This window comes from Brienomyrus brachyistius, chromosome 7, assembly GCF_023856365.1.
Source record: "Brienomyrus brachyistius isolate T26 chromosome 7, BBRACH_0.4, whole genome shotgun sequence".
NCBI classification, from domain to species: Eukaryota; Metazoa; Chordata; class Actinopteri; order Osteoglossiformes; family Mormyridae; genus Brienomyrus; species Brienomyrus brachyistius.
In genome coordinates this window covers 13,260,246-13,276,495 of record NC_064539.1, presented here as the reverse complement: position 1 = coordinate 13,276,495, position 16,250 = coordinate 13,260,246, and the positions used below count along the sequence as shown (strand labels likewise).

The 16,250-nt window shown below is 39.1% G+C and overlaps 1 protein-coding gene across 2 annotated transcripts in view; it reads left to right on the top strand.

The window, feature by feature from the left end:
- The first annotated feature begins 1,612 nt into the window (after positions 1-1,612).
- The window catches only part of arl15b (ADP-ribosylation factor-like 15b), a 95,710-nt gene continuing 81,072 nt past the window's right edge, over positions 1,613-16,250 (top strand). The window contains exons 1-2 of one of the 2 annotated variants that reach the window (XM_049019133.1): positions 1,613-2,488; positions 3,575-3,605. Coding sequence is in view for 1 of the 2 variants with exons in the window: in XM_049019136.1 (XP_048875093.1) it covers positions 2,477-2,488 (12 nt within the window). In the remaining variant the exon portion in view is untranslated. The remainder of the gene's footprint in view (positions 2,489-3,574; positions 3,606-16,250) is intronic. The other variant, XM_049019136.1, reaches the window with a different exon arrangement.

The window sequence follows — 16,250 nt, the reverse complement described above, 5'->3', positions numbered from 1 at the left end:
GTATGACAATTATTATAATTAACTTTCAGGGGTGTGGAGAACTATTTCAGTGATAAGGGCACTATTCAACTGTTAGAAGGTAAATTCAACATCGTCGGTTAACCGAATATGGTCAGGCTTTCTTTTCTACATTAGGCCTGAGAGGGGCATGGCTAGAAAAAATAACACCTGGTCAGTCTCAGGAATGTCCATTAATGGTTGGGGAAAGCACCTTACAGCCAAAGTCTTACCGAAGTTAGAGTAGGTCCTGTCTGATCAGGAACCACAGGTAGTGAGCCTTAGCGAGTTTTAGGTGGCATTTTGTGGGATTTGCTGAAGTGAAGCACCTTGCAGAGGTAAACAAGGTGCTCCACCCAGCTCTTGGCATGGACGACATTGGTGTAAATCGTAGGGTTCCATTTGGCTTAAGGATGATCACAATGAGACTGAGCCATGGGCTGTGTAATTATTTAGTCACTCCTAGCTACATCTTCTCAATTTCCTCCTCCACAGGCTTTTGACAGTGCATGTATGTATATATGGACCTCCTGCAGGTGCTGGCTAATGTGGGCAAGTTCAAGGGGCCCCATGCTGATTGTGAATAGGAGGGGCCATGGTTTGACACTGCTTTGGCAAACTGATGTTATATATCTTTTCGATGGAACAGCAGCTGGGTTGCCAGATTGATAGTTCACTGGACTAACGTTTGATAATGGTGTAGGTTCAATTAAAGGTGGCCAAGAACTTGCAGGAGGCATTCAGAATGGGGTTTTGAAAGCCAGGGCGGAACTCTCAGAACTGACATCAGGCCTCTCTCTAAACCAGCTTAACCTAGTTGGTTATTGGCAAAGGAATCGGCGCTTCCGGGTCAACCTCTTTATCCTTGGCTAGAACAAGAAGCAACCACTTGCAGATGAACAGTGAGTGGTGTACAACTGGTAGGTCTGCTTGGACTGCAATATCCTGTGCTGGAGCTGCAGGGATGCATCCCACAAGGCCAAACAACAGCCGATCCCTCTGTAGCATCAGGGCACCTGGCAGTTCAGGGACTTCCCGAACAGTATTAGGACACTTTCCTGTTGGGCCAGTAATGAGGACACTAGCACTCAAGACATTTATCACATTCTCATACATTCTGGCATTGAGAGGGGTACCCTCAGTTGAGGCTCCACAGAGGCAAGAGGGGTGACGGTGCCCCAGTGTCCAACAGGTCATCCTCCACTATGAGTCAAGTCATAAAAAAGGCCAAAGGGGGGTCCTCAGGGTCCCTGGAACCAGCATAGTCTGGAGTTGTAGAGGGTAGATTGAGATATGTACAGGAAGCAAAGGAAACATGTAGTGAGAACAAGGAGACACTTAGCTGAGCCAAGGCTTCCTCAGTGGATTTACATAGACAGACTGACTGATCCTTGTGCAACAAAGTGCAGTTGTTTTTACTAATAACAATCTTGGCTAAGTGCACGCGGCTGAGGGTAGCAGTCTTTATCACCAACAGCTGAGTTCAACAACTAGAAAACCAGATCAGCAAAATCAGCAAACAAGATACCTGCAATCAAAACAAACACAAAGGCCTTTAATATAACACCCAGGGAGCATTCCCTCAAGCTCTATTTTAAAATACTAGTAAATACCCAAGCACACATAGAATAAACAGATTATTTATTTGTACCATATATCTAATGGACACACCACAGCATCATTTAATGCCAAATTCACTTGTGTGTTACCACAGTGTGTTATTTTAAATGTATCAGAATGCATATATGATGGTACGAATTTAAAATAATTTAACGGGCAGTCTGCCTGAACGTCCATCCGTGTTATTGAAAATCTTGTAAAATGGTGATCACAGGTAAATTGATCTCTAACATCGTCTAGTTCATAAAAGAAGGCTTTAGGCAAGATATTTTGTAAAACTTCAATGCAAGTAGCTCGAAAAACGCCCTGTTAAAGAAAAAGTATAGTGCCTGCGAAACGAGAAAGGAAACAGAAAAAAATACAGAAAAGACCATTGTCACATGACAGGGAGGAGCGCAGGACGCGGCTTCACAGCTGATAGAGGCGTGCACCTCTGCGTGCCTCCTCTCTTGATCAGATGACTACCACACGCAAAAGAAAAGCGAGGATCGACAGTTCCTGTAACATTGTGTTTTGTAAAAAAAAAACAAACGCACCACTTACTGTGTGACCAAAGGGGCGGCAGATAGGGTGCCGTCCTGGGGTTTTGGACTTTCAATTGTAAGAAGATCTAGAGACCACTGCGTTAACATTTGGCTGCACGACCAAGCTTTCAGCCATAGCAGCCAGCAGCTCAAGGAATTATAATATCGATTCTGTTTTGTGTGAAAAGGCGGGGAATACAAAGCACCGTGCTGACAATACAGTGTTTTGAATGCATCCATCATACACAAAATACTCAAGCAAGAAGCAAATCTGCCTTTACGACTTATCTATTTGGAAGAATACAGCAACGCTTAACTACTAACAAAGCAGATACATGGATTATCTGGTATGGTATTTTTTACATTTTTCACGTTTTTTCCCATTGTTTTTGTTTTGTTTTTCCACTCCGTCCATTGAATGAACGTCGATTTAACTATGCTCGTGTATGAACAATGTTAAAGTGTCGTCTTCTCTGTCACCATACGATCTGTTTCAGAGTCTTTTAGCCGGTGTGTGTTTGTTTGTGCCAACATCTGAACAAAGTTAACAATAACAAACCTTATTTGCCAACAGTAAATTATACTATAATATATTACACTTATCGTATAGCCACTGGCACGAAAACGGTTACGTTCCAGTGAAAGAGGTTTTAATGCGAGCTTCACATACACTGCCTTTTGGATTGACATAAGGATGTCATTTAATGTCTTAAGGAATGTCAAACATAGCAAAAAGTCAGGTCGTAACTTTTTTTTTATGAAATAGTTTGACAAGTAAATTTTCCCGATTGGAATCAGTTAAGTATAAGATTCGTAAAGCACATATTACTTACTTTACTAAAAATACTATACTGTTTCTCTCTTTTCATTGATATTACAATATCATAATAATGATTATATACATACACGTTACTTATTTAATATTCACTCCTTGGTCGAAAAGTAATTCTGTTGTGTCCTTTGGTATACAAAATAACCAACAGAAATGTTTAATTGGTATTCATGCGCTGATTGTATATATTCTATATTGCGTTTATACTATATGGCTAATACTTAATATGTAGTTTTGGAGCTGTCCTTTAAGGACTGATTTACGTAATATTTACAAGATTAACGAATTCACTTTGCTGCGATATACTGTTTTAATGTGCTTGCAGTTAAGACATTTTAAGAAGGGTTTTTCGCATTTACTGACAAGAAGTCAGTTTTGTAGCAAAATCATTATCCAGTGTAAAATTAATATGTCTAGAGTGTTTTGTTTGTGTGTTTTGTTTCATTTCCTGGTTTACCTTCTATTTCATTGATGATTTACTAGATCCCTAAGCATATTATAGTTGATTGATTAAAGAAAGTATAAGTAATTGTTTACCTGATATTTCACATTTTACGGGATCATGTTGAAGGTAACTGATATCTATATTAAATATTTACAGAAGCTGAGCACTGGCATAAAAAAATCAAGTTGTAAGTATTGTACTGAAAGTGCCTCCTCAATGCATGATGTTGTCAGTGACCTAAAAATGTATAGTACAGATCCGTCATCTCACTACTGACCTTGGCTCACTCCAGTAAGAACAAGAAGCAGAGAAAATATCCCTTATTATGAACTCTCCTATTCTTAAACCAGTATCATTGAATCTGGTTCACTGTTTTTGTTATAAGTAAAAACTATAATGAAAAGTGTAGACTTTATCTCGCTTAAATATGAAGATGAAAAACACCTTGCTTGACAAGATTGCTGTTGAACAGAGGTTTGGAGTTGTATACTTCAGTAACATGAACAGGTATTACATTAGACTGCAGGGTTTAAATGCTGGATGATTACATGCAGATTATCGTGTTGTTTGTATCCTATGTCATGGAAAGTGCAGAAATGAGAACTCACAGTAGGCTAGTTCTGTAGAATAGTTATCTCATAATGTCATTTTGGTTGTCCTTTGATGCATAGAGCAGTAGAAACAGTGTACTGTGCCATGCAGGAATTTAATATAGCCTAAGAAATCATCGCTCAGCATGTGTTTGATAAGTTTTAAATATGGCGACATGCTCCGGGGTAGGAATGAATCAGCATTATCGAATATTCGAATACTCAAATGTGCATAAATTCACAAATAATTGTAAAATCAAATAATAGTTCAGCCATTTTAAATAATATAACTAGTTGTAATTTTTCCATTCTGTAATAAGTTGCGTAGTTTATTTATTTTGTTTTTACGTAAGCTTTGCCTGTGTTCTTTGAGCCAGTCATCATTTTTGTTCTTGCTGAGTCATAGTCTATGATGTTTGCTAGAAATTTAACAAAAACAGATAAGATTAACAAGAACTGATCACCAGAAGACATTCATCTTTTGCTGTATGGAAATATGTTTTTCATCCCATAGAGATGATTTTGAGAAAAACTGAGTGTTTTGTCAGCAATGAGTTGTCTGTTGGCACAACTCATGGTAATAGGTGTAAGAGGATCTGATTATGCTGCTGGTAATTTTATTTGTATATTTGTTGTCATGATTGTCATTAAAATATTCTTTAAGTTCATCCATCCATTTTCCAAACTGCGTATCCTGGGTCGCGGGGGGTCCGGAGCCTATCCCGGAAGCAATGGGCACGAGGCAGGGAACAACCCAGGATGGGGAGCCAGCCCATCGCAGGGCACACTCACAGACCAGTCACTCATACATGCACACCTACGGGAAATTTAGTAACTCCAATTAGCCTCAGCATGTTTTTGGACTGTGGAAGGAAACCGGGAAGGAAAAGGTGTGAGGCAACAGTGCTAACCAGTGCACCCTCATGCCGCCCCCTCATTAAGTTCATGTTATCTGAAATTTGGTCTTGATAAAATTTCAAATACGATTGAATTGTCAGTGTGTCAGGTTTTGTGGGTGCGGACGGGCAGGCTGACAGGAAGGAGGCAGGGAAGGACGAGGCAGGCAGACAAAAGACGGGGAAAACGGGGGATTTATTAAGGGGAAGACAGCTACGGGCAGAACGGGGCATCACGGACATCATCTAACATTACTAACATCAATGACGGACATCGGACAGGGCAAGACGTGGACTGATATGGGCATGATTGGGGAAGCACACGTGGCTAATCAGGGGGCGTGGCACACACGAGGATCATACGAGCCGGGCATGACGCAGTGTACCAGACGTTTGGTGAATTAACCTGAAAGTGAACTTCTGACTTGCCTTTCCCAGTAAAGACAGACTGTCTTGGTAGATAATAAGTTCTATTTAGCTTAGGGCTGGGCAATATCATATTGCTATTATATCATGCATGTACAATAATCACCAGGACCTATTTGGCTGAATGCCAGATTTTCGGTACTATTCAGATGCATATTTACACCCATGATTTGTTAAGCAGATTGGCAGTATAATTAATAAGGAATTTTATGATACCCAAAATGTAGGAATCAGTATTCAGCATATCGTTATGTTTAAAAAATGTCAGACTATAAACTACAAAAAGTACTACCATACCATTGACGTCTTTTTACCTTGTTTTTCCACAAGATCTCCTCTTTGAAAAGGTGTCGTGGCTGCTGAGCTGTTCCTTTCTTCACTGACACTTCAGTGCTTATTGCACTGAAGTATGCCAAACCATATTATACCAAAACTGTATTATGTGGTATGGTCTACTAACCAAATTGAATAAACATAAAGATACACCAAGTTTATACATATTACTTATAGTTTATACAAACTTTTGGGTGTCACAAAATGCATTTTATTATTTGCTTAACAAATTTTGGGCGTAAATAAACGCTTCTATACTACTGAAAAACTGGTGTCTAGCCAAATGTTTCACCTGTCATCTGAAGGCTTGGTCATTATTGGGCATGTGCCCAATATGATATCGCCCAGCCCTAATTTTAGGTACAATTTATTTTGGGTACAGTTTGAATTCCTTTTTTGTTTTATACAAAGATAAGTACCATATGCGGCATGGTGGTGCAGTGGTTAGCACTGTTGCCTCACACCTCTGGGACCTGGGTTCGAATCTCCGCCTGGGTCACATGTGTGTGGAGTTTGCATGTTCTCCCCATGTCGTCGTGGGGTTTCCTCCGGGTACTCCGGTTTCCCCCCACAGTCCAAAAACATGCTGAGGCTAATTGGACTTGCTGAATTGCCCGTAGGAATGCCTGTGTGAGTGAATGGTGTGTGAGTGTGCCCTGCGATGGGCTGGCCCCCCATCCTGGGTTGTTCCCTGCCTCGTGCCCATTGCTTCCGGGATAGGCTCCGGACCTCCCGCGACCCAGTAGGATAAGCGGTTTGGAAAATGGATGGATGGAGTGTGTGTGTGAGTGAATGGTGTGTGAGTGTGCCCTGCGATGGGCTGGCCCCCCATCCTGGGTTGTTCCCTGCCTCGTGCCCATTGTTTCCGGGATAGGCTCCGGACCCCCCGCGACCCAGTAGGATAAGCGGTTTGGAAAATGGATGGATGGATGGATTATTATTATTATATTATTATATTGCAGTGTGATTTTTTTTTTTTCTCAACAGTAGTGTTCAGCCATAGTTTTAAGGCTACTTCAAATGTTATAGAGCACTTCAGTTTAATTTAAATTAAATGTATTCAAGATACTTATATAGTTCCATAAGTGGATGGTCAAACAAATTTTTGCTTAAACAACTATTCGGTAGCAACTTTACAGTTGTCAGTACTAAATATTTGCTTAAAATTTGCTTTGCTTAAGTTACGACTAGTCGTTTTTTTTTCTTTTTAAAATTGTGGTGCTTTTAATAATATTTGCTGTTGGTGACCTTGGCTATTAACTGTTTGGTTACTTACCTCTTCTGCCTTTTTATACCTTGGTTTATATTCTAAATTTATGGATTCATTTGCAGTAATTTAATGCACATAAATACACTATGAACAGCCTTTAATTCATTATCTTTAGTTCTCAGTTCTAAAGACATGAATAGTAAATTCTGTATTGTATTCTTTGTTCTTTCTATTGTCTTGTAATATTGAAAACATCGCTAGATGTAATAGTCGTGTCACTGTTTTGCCACTGTATATTTGACAGTCACTTGCACATGTTTTTCCAGATAGCTGTACTTTCTTCCTGCACTGCATGCGCTGGGTCTCTGTAGTTTGCTGAATCCACATTAGAGCTTTTGTTCCATGGGCACAAGAATGTTTATCTGGAGGAGCCCCTGTGGGTTTACAAAATTAATTGGAGCATTGGGTCAGTGCAAAAATATGTTTGACAAGTTAAGCCAGAGGTGCAATATGTTCACTGACCAAATGGTTTGCAATAACAGGCTGAGTGGGATGTCTAATAAATCATGCAGTGCTTTGCTACTCTAAGTCTGGATTGTTTACGTGTTAACTAAATTATTGTTAAAGAGGTAAAGAGAATTACATATAGAGTCATGAACTCCACTGAATTAATCTTACTTAACGTGGCTTTTTCTCCCAAGTATTTATTGCGCAATACACATTTAATATGAATTACCAATGTGTAAGAAGGTGTTTTGCAATTTGCTGGGATCAGCATAGTAGAACCTATGGAGCTAGACATTTGTGTGCTTGTATCCAATGTACTCCAATGAGGAAATAACACTTTCTTGGGATAAGGTAGATACTGCTGGAGAATTGGACTGAGATGGATGTACTGACTCCAATATAGTGTTGAAGTATATAGTATGTACCAAAGTGAGCATGCTCCCCCAATACAATGATTCCTTAAGAAGTTTTTAAGAAAGAACTTGTTTTACTCCAGGCTGGGGTGGAGTTTAGGTTTGCAGAGAGACAGATAGATGTATGGGCTTATTCTTATGAATGCTTCTTCAGTACTTTCAGGATTAATTAACATGAGAAATCCAATACAGAAGACGAATAGCTGAAAGTGAAATGGAATGATTCATTTCAGTGCTTAACTTATGAAAATTACCATGTTCACCCGAATATAAGATGGTTTTTTTTTCCCTCACAATATGTCTGAGAAGATGGTGTCTTATTTGGGGCCTAGACGGGCCTAGACAAAATAGGGAATAGATGGCGCCACATACGATATTTTGTGACGAGTGCTTTGACTTGCTGTAATAAAGATTTGCTGTAAGATTGCTTACATGAGCAGGAGTGTCAAAAAGTGTGAGTGTCATGCCAGATGATGAGAGCTGGCATCCCTGGCAGTGTGTGTGTTTATCGAGTATCTCTAAATTGTTGGCTTCCCTGGCTGTGCCGCTGTTAGTATTAAACTGATAGTGGCTGTTAATAAACATAGTAACATTAATTTTAAAAGAGCTCTCATGTCTTTTATTAGTATGGCTCAGCCTTTCCTCGCAATATGTTTTTTTTTTTTTTCTCCCTCTTCATGTGGGTCTGCTGCATCAAAAACATTCTGTGTCCTCAAAGGTTGTGGAGTTTGTAATATTCATCATCTACTCCCCACTGCCCCTCCCAAAAAGAAATACAATTGTTTTTTGGAATGTTTGTCTTTTTCCACTTATCGTAATCTGATTGCCTGCGGTAGCTTTTTAAGCTGTAGTTACTGGTTAACTTATTATATGATCTTGTCAAATAAAATTATTTTTCTTTAAGGGTAAGATTTGGTATTCCAAAAGCATTTTTTCTAAAAATGGTCACTAAAAAGTGTGTGTGTGTGGGGGGGGGGGGGGTCGTATTATATTTGGGCTAATGCAATATGTGGGTTTTCAGACTCATTTTCTGCTGTGTGGCTGCATTCTAAGTAACTGAGGATCTGTCATGCAATGATCTGAAGTGCAAGGAAAGTTTTATGGAATATATGCTAAGTGACAAAAAAAAAATGAAGCATCCAGAAGTAATGGACTGATTTGGATGTAATTCGGTGCACGTGCTGACCAGCAATGGGTATGTAAATAATTCGATTTGCAAGGTGCTGGCACATATAATCACCAGACACAGAGGATGTCTCATACATGCATTAGACAGCATTGTCAGCAGTCAATGGAGTTTGATAGGGGTCGCATTGCAGGTTTGCATGACTGGGTAGTCCTATTGTGCAATTGCCAGGCATGTGGGGCATGCAGATATCAGTCGCCCAATGTCGGGAGGGTTGTTGTATTGTGCACAATATACTGCGGAGAGACACACCGGCGTTACTCCTGACATCATGGTGTGGGGAGCTATAGGGTATGACTTCAGGTCATCTCTGGTAGTGACTTAGGGGACGACACAGCACTATGTCAGTGACATCCTGCTACGTCAGTGACATCCTGCTTTGCCACTCCTGAGACGGCACTCTGGTACAGTCTTTCAACAAGACGACGTCTGTCTACACGTGTGTCTATGGACTGCCTGTGTCATGTTGAGGTTCTCCTTTGGCCAACCAGGTCCCCTGATATTTCCCCAATCAAACGTGTGGGATCAGCTCAGACGTCAACTCGGTCCCAGTGTCAATCTGTAGGATCTTGAGGGCCAGTTACAACAGCTGCAGTGTGGAGGTGTTGCACAGCCTACTGACATGGGACCAGCAGTGTCCCCATACTGCCAACTCTGTTGTCCGTTTGATTATTATTATCATTGCGTTACAGTCACATGACCTTTCACCACATGCAGATTCATTTCATTTTTACCACTCCATCTGGGTGCTTAACTTTTTTTTGTCACTGAGTGCCTTTGGAAATGTCCAGTGAGCAGCAGATGCCATTCCATTGAAAGGTCAATTGCTCTTTGAATTGTGGGGTCTAGTCCCAAAGGAAAAGATGGAAACTGTAAAAAGAGTATACAAATGATCTCTTAATCATAACCATGTCTTCTTGATGTGTGGATTTGTCACCTGGAAACATGAAGAGTAGGCATTTCAAAAAAGTATTTTCATTAAAATTCCAGAAATGATTGGTTGCCCAATGTTTGAGGCTCCAATACATCTCTCTAAACTTTTATGATGAGAGAATTATTGCTCTGACTGGAGACGACTGAGAATCTATGCTACTGCGTTGTAACCTTCCAATCTCAGCTGGGGATTATTTGTTACTTTAGGTTTGTTCCATGGCAGAATGTGCAGAATGCATGTGTACTTTTATGTATCATGAGTTTTATTTACAGCAGTTTATTTTCCGTCAAACAAACAAACCCACATCTACCTAAATGAACCCAAACTGAGGTAATCAGGTTTCTGATTTTCTGTTACCCCGAAAATGCACGTCTAGACAAAAAAAAAACCACTGGGCTCCAATAAAAATTAAGAATTTGGAATTTTGAGTTTGAATTCTTATACACTGGCATTCTCTTTAGAGTGTTGATATACACTGATTAGCTATAACATTAAAACCACTGACAGGTGAAGTAAATAACATTGAATAACAGGTGCTATTATATTTTAGGCAAGTGAACAGTCGGTTCTTGAAGTTGATGTGAACAGCCAGGTGTGTGTGCGTCATTTACCTGGAGAAGAAGGAAAAGCAAGCGGAGTCTGTTTTGCGGACCAAATACACCCCTTCATCGCAATGGTATTTCTCGATGGCAGTGGTCTGTTTCAGCAGGGTGATTCGGCCTGCAACATTGCAAAAATTGTTCAGGAATAGTTTGAGGAACATGAAAATGAGAGGTGTTGCCTTGGTCTCCAAATTTCTCAGAGCTCAATATGATCAAGCATCCCTGGGATTTGGGGGACAAACATGTCCAACCCATGTAGGTCCCACCTCACAACTTACAGGATTTGGTGCTACCATCTTGCCGCCTTCAGAGGTCTTGTGGAGTTAATATCTTGACAGGCAGAGCTATACTGGTAGCACAAGGAGGACCTGCACAATATTAGACAGATGGTTTTATAGTTAAATTCAATTATACGTTTGAAGCCTGCATGGCAGACTGATTGTCTGTCTCTCTCGAGCAGCATCCAGTTCCTCAGCTAGTTGAAATAAGAAGATAAGAAATATGCCAATTGTGTTTTTAGTAAAAATTGGGAAAATGGCCCAATAAGCAGCTGGCAAAAATGCATATAGAATATTGTCTTCTCTAAAATGAGTTGTTGTAAAATGGCTATTAGTAGATCGGGTGTTGGCTGTTATATAAACGTTGATTTAAATTATATTAGGCCTGCATAGCGGACACTTCATTAAGCACACTGGCTCAAACAGCCTGCTCCCCCAAAACACTTGACTGCAACTGAATATATTTGAAGTGTAAACCCGGGTCAAGAGGTTCAGTTACTGTTTGGCTAAGCCTTGAACACCTAAGACATGTGATCTAAGTGATTTTGAATGTGCCATAATTGCTGGTGCCAGGCGTGGTGGTTCCAGAATCACAGATACGACCAGCCTCCTGCGACTTAAACGGACTGCAGTGTCTGATTTTGGTGGAAAAAAAGAAACAAAAGCATCCAGTCAGTGCATAAGTTGTTAATGAGGTTAGAGGAGAATGTCCAGGCTTGTTAAAGCTAACTGGAAGGCCACTAGGACAAAAATAACAGTTCAAATTGGTGTGCAGGACCGCCAAACACACAACTACTTAATCTTCAAAGTAGTGCTAGGTGGTATACTGGTTCATCTGGTATACTGGTTTTAATTTCTTGCACGGAATGAATCATATACAGCCATACTGTAGCATAGGTCAAAAGCAGTTATAAAGCCTCGGTAGACAACAAATTATGAAATATGGTTCACTGCTAGAAGTGCTACAGATCACTGCGAAGAGCGTATTGAGAGGAGAGCCCTGTTAACTGTGCATTCCCTTCTTACTTAGAACTTTGTCTTCTTTGTAATATAATTATATGAACAAGACTGTACACCCGCTTTCAATTCTAAGGTTTTATGTATTGGAACATAAATCATCTGGTCCTTAGCATGTCTTAAAATTAGGTAAATACAACCTCAGATGAACAACAACGCATGACATATTACACCATGTCATTATTTATTTAACAAAAAACTAAGCCAATGCAGAAGCAGTGCGTGAAAAATTAAATACACCCTTAGGGACTAAGAGGCTAAGTAGCCTACGTTGTAATCAAATGCAGTTCATTAACTGATCATCAGCAAGTGTGACCACCTCTATAAAAGCAGAGGTTTTGGTAGTTTTCTGGTCAGAAGTCTTCAGGTGTCTGTTAACACAGTGCCAAAGAGGAAAGACACCCGTGATGATCTTAGGGAAGCAATTGTTGCTGAGAAGGGTTGGCCATTTCCAAACAATCTGAAGTCCATCATTCTACAGTGATAAAGATTCACGAGTGGAAAGCATTCGAGACAGTGGCCAATCTCAGCAGTCTGCAGGCCTCAGCATATTGAATGTTAACATTCATGACTGCACAATTGAAAAAAGGCTGAACAAGTATGGCTTATTTGGAAGGGTTGCTAGGAGTAAGCCTCTTCTCTCTAAAAAGAACATGGCAGCACCATGCAAAGTTGCATCTGAACAACCACAAGGAATAACATTATTTGGACAGACGAGAGGAGTGAAGATGTTTGGCCATATTGCACGGTGCCAGTTTGGTGAAAACCAAACCCAGCATATCAGTACAAGCATTACATACCAACTGTCAAGCTCGTTGGTGGAGAGGAGATGATTTGAACTTGCTTTGAAGCCGCAGGACATGGCCACCTTGCAGTCATTGAGTCGACCATGAACTGCTCTGTAATGTGGAGTCAAATATGAGTCCATCTGTCCGACAGCTAAAGCTTGACCGAAACAGGACAATGATCCCAATCATACCAGCAAATCTACAGCAGAATGACTGGTAAAAGGAAAGAATCAAGCTGGCCCAGTCAAAATCCAGACCTCAACCCAATTTGAAATGGTGCAATGAGACCTTAAGTGAGCTATGCATAAACAAATGTCAGCAAACCTCAATGAACTGAAGCAGTGTTGTAAAGAAGAGTGGCACAAAATTTCTCAAGAATGATGTCAGGTAGTGATAAAGTCATACAGAAGACAGTTACATAAAGTTTTATTGTTGCTACAGGTGCTTCTACAAACTATTGGATCATGGGGTGTACTTAGTTTTTTACACATGGCTTCTTCGTTTTTGTTAAAAAAATATGACGTGCAATCTGTTGTGTGCCGTTCTTCCGCCTGAGGTTACATTTAAATAATTTTATAACTTTAGGACTGTTTTTTTATGTCCTGATATGTAAATCTATAGAACTGAAAGAGGATGTACTTTCTTTTTCACATGACTGTAATTGTTCAGCTACTGCTTCAGTCTGTGCCTGAAAATTTGGATTACATATAATATTTCTGTAATTAAATGCATGTTTGTTTTTGTAAAGCAAAATCCCTAATGTCGATTTATCATGGTGATATTAAAATCATGCCGGTCCAGCAAACGTTCTTACCAAGCTAAATATATGGTAATAATCAATAAAACCTATCTCTATCTAGCTATATATACATTATTAATCTAATAAAATGTCAGTGAAACATTTTTTGAGCCAAGTGCATGGTTATAATCAATAAAACATGTCTCTGTCAAACTGAATATACAATAATAATCTAATGAATGATGTCAGTAATGCAGTTAACCTTATTTCAGCCTAAATGTTTTTTAAGAGGCATAACTATGGAAAAAAATACACCTTTTAAAAATCATTTGAGATAGTATTTTATTGATGTAAACCCTTGGTAAGGGTGAACCAATACCACTAAATAGCATGAAAAATACCATGATACTAATTATCTTGAAGTTTTTCAGGAGTCAAGATAATTTGCTATCTTGCAATACATAGGGGTTTCTAACAAAGTGGCCGTTGAGTATGTAGCTTCTGTGTTATGATTTCCTTATATGGTTTTAAAGATTTATTCATTCATTTCATTATTGAGTATTAACTCAAACAGCCTGAAGCTGAATATATAATATAATTTGTGACACTTTGGTTTTGTTGCAAAATGGACTTGTGTTACTGATTTAGTCTTTGTTGGGTCTGAAGGCTCATACTGTTTTCCATAGTTGAAGTTAATGGGAAAAGAGGCATTTTCTTGTGCTGTATGTTATAGGGATGATTTTCAGTGGGCTGGCTGTATGGTTGTTATAGCAAGAATTTGTAAGAATAATGGCATGTAGCTATTGCTAATCTGAAACCTCACGGTACAGTGTAGGTGGCCAATGCATTGTTAGGTCCGTACATTTATTAGACACTCCATTAAATTTTGGGTCATATTGCCTGGGTTAATCTGTTAAAATGCCTTTTAAAGTTTCAGAAATGCAAGTGAGAATGCAAGTGCCTGCAGTTTAAATATTTCCTCTGTTGCCTTAACGTTTCAGGTATTTTCAAGTAGGTGTGGATGCTGCTCGCTTGTAACAAGTTTATTTTATGATGATAATGTCTGCACAAATGATTTACTAGACTAAATAATATTTATAAGTAAAACTAAATGGTAAGAACACATGTGGTTAAAAACAAGTGTTTTAAAATTTTTATTATAGGATTTTCCTTAGACTCATAATGAAGAAAGTGAAATGTATGCATAGGATACATTTTACTAGTATCATAGTCTGATCTAGAGATAATCTGGTGTTTCTGGGTTCTTCTGTAAAGTCAAGCCAGTACACGTTTGACCGGATAGACTGTCAGCTGATACTTGCTTTTGAGTATAGAATTAGAATGGACTTTGTAAAGTACATTTTTGTCGCTGAATGCCAGCAGGGAATACGTCCTTTTCTTCGGAGAACATAACTACTGCAGTAGGAGTAAGACTACCTGATTGGTGAACGAAAAATTTCATTTACTTGGTTTTTAGCCTTTCAGGGGGTTATTTTGGTCTGTTGTAAAATGTGTTACATGTACATTTTGGAATCATTTGAGCTTGTACACCCAGTTGCCCTGGAGTATACAATACTCACAGAATGTTTTGCTTGATTCATCAAAAATATTATGATTTCTTTGGTTTTAAAACAAAAATCATAATTTGTAGCTCTCTCTCTCTCTCTCTCTCTCTCTCTCTCTCTCTCTCTCTATCTCTATCACTATCATTAGAAACAACCAGTAATTTTAAGTTAAACATTCAAGTAGTTATATATTCAGACCCAGATTATAGTTCTAAAACAGTTAAAAAGTTCATTTTGGTATCCCGTTGGAAGCCATTGGCTACAACTACAATTAACAGCAAAATAGCAACAGAACTGAATGTATCAGTAAAAAAAATATGACATTTAAAAAGAGATAACGTTCAGAATATGTGCTTGTTAATGGACTTTTGTTCTGAAATGAATAACTTTGCAACATTTTTACAGAATTAAGAAAGCATTGTAACACTTTTTGTGAGCATTGTATGTTCTGTGATTGTGATTTCTGTGAACAAATATCAGAGCTAGTCAGTCACTGATGCTCAGGTCTTTGTGTTTTGGCCCTTTAAATATCCCTGTTCTTGCTGTTGGGACTTAATGACGCTCATTAGACCTTTTCAGTGCCCTGTTTAAGGTGGTAATGGTGTGTAAAATGACTACTCTATCTTTAGTACTCCGTGACCGGAAATGTGGGAAGACTTGCACCTTTTTGTGAGCTTGGTTTATTTTTGCTTAAACTTTGCAGTATTTGTTAATGTAAAGATGTATATTTTAGTACAGTCTATAAAATCTCCTGATGCAATGTGTAAAGTTGCATTAATAAGTAATGTTATTAATGACCGAAAACAAGCTTTTTGGAAATACAGTTAGTAATAATATACATCTTTATTTTTTTGCTTAATTGTGTAAAATATTAGTAATTTTCCAGTTGGCTCAGTGGCTACTGAGGTTTACTTTAAATAATTTTTGCTGCATAAATAATTCTACCTTTTATAAGACCTACAGTAAATGGTTTCCTTCAGTTACGATTAAGTCTGCTACAGCAATGAAGGCTCTACTGGAGTTTCCTTATTCCAATGCTTGTTTTACAGACCAGCAAGAATAGTGATGTAGGGATAAGATTTCCTCTGGCTCTCTCTCTCTTGCTCGCATGCGTGAGTATGTGTGTGTGTGCGTGCATGCGTGCATGCGTGCGTGCGTGCGTGCGTGCGTGCGTGCGTGCGTGAGTATGTGTGTGTGTGCGTGTTCAGTAACCCATTGGAGTGTGTTTTCAGAGCCATAAACTGTGAAACATTTTAAATGCTTGAAATGAGTCTGTGTTTGCACATGGTTTCGTGAAGTGTTGAAGAATCACCTTAATATTTGTGAAGCCTGAGATGGTTTCTAGGCT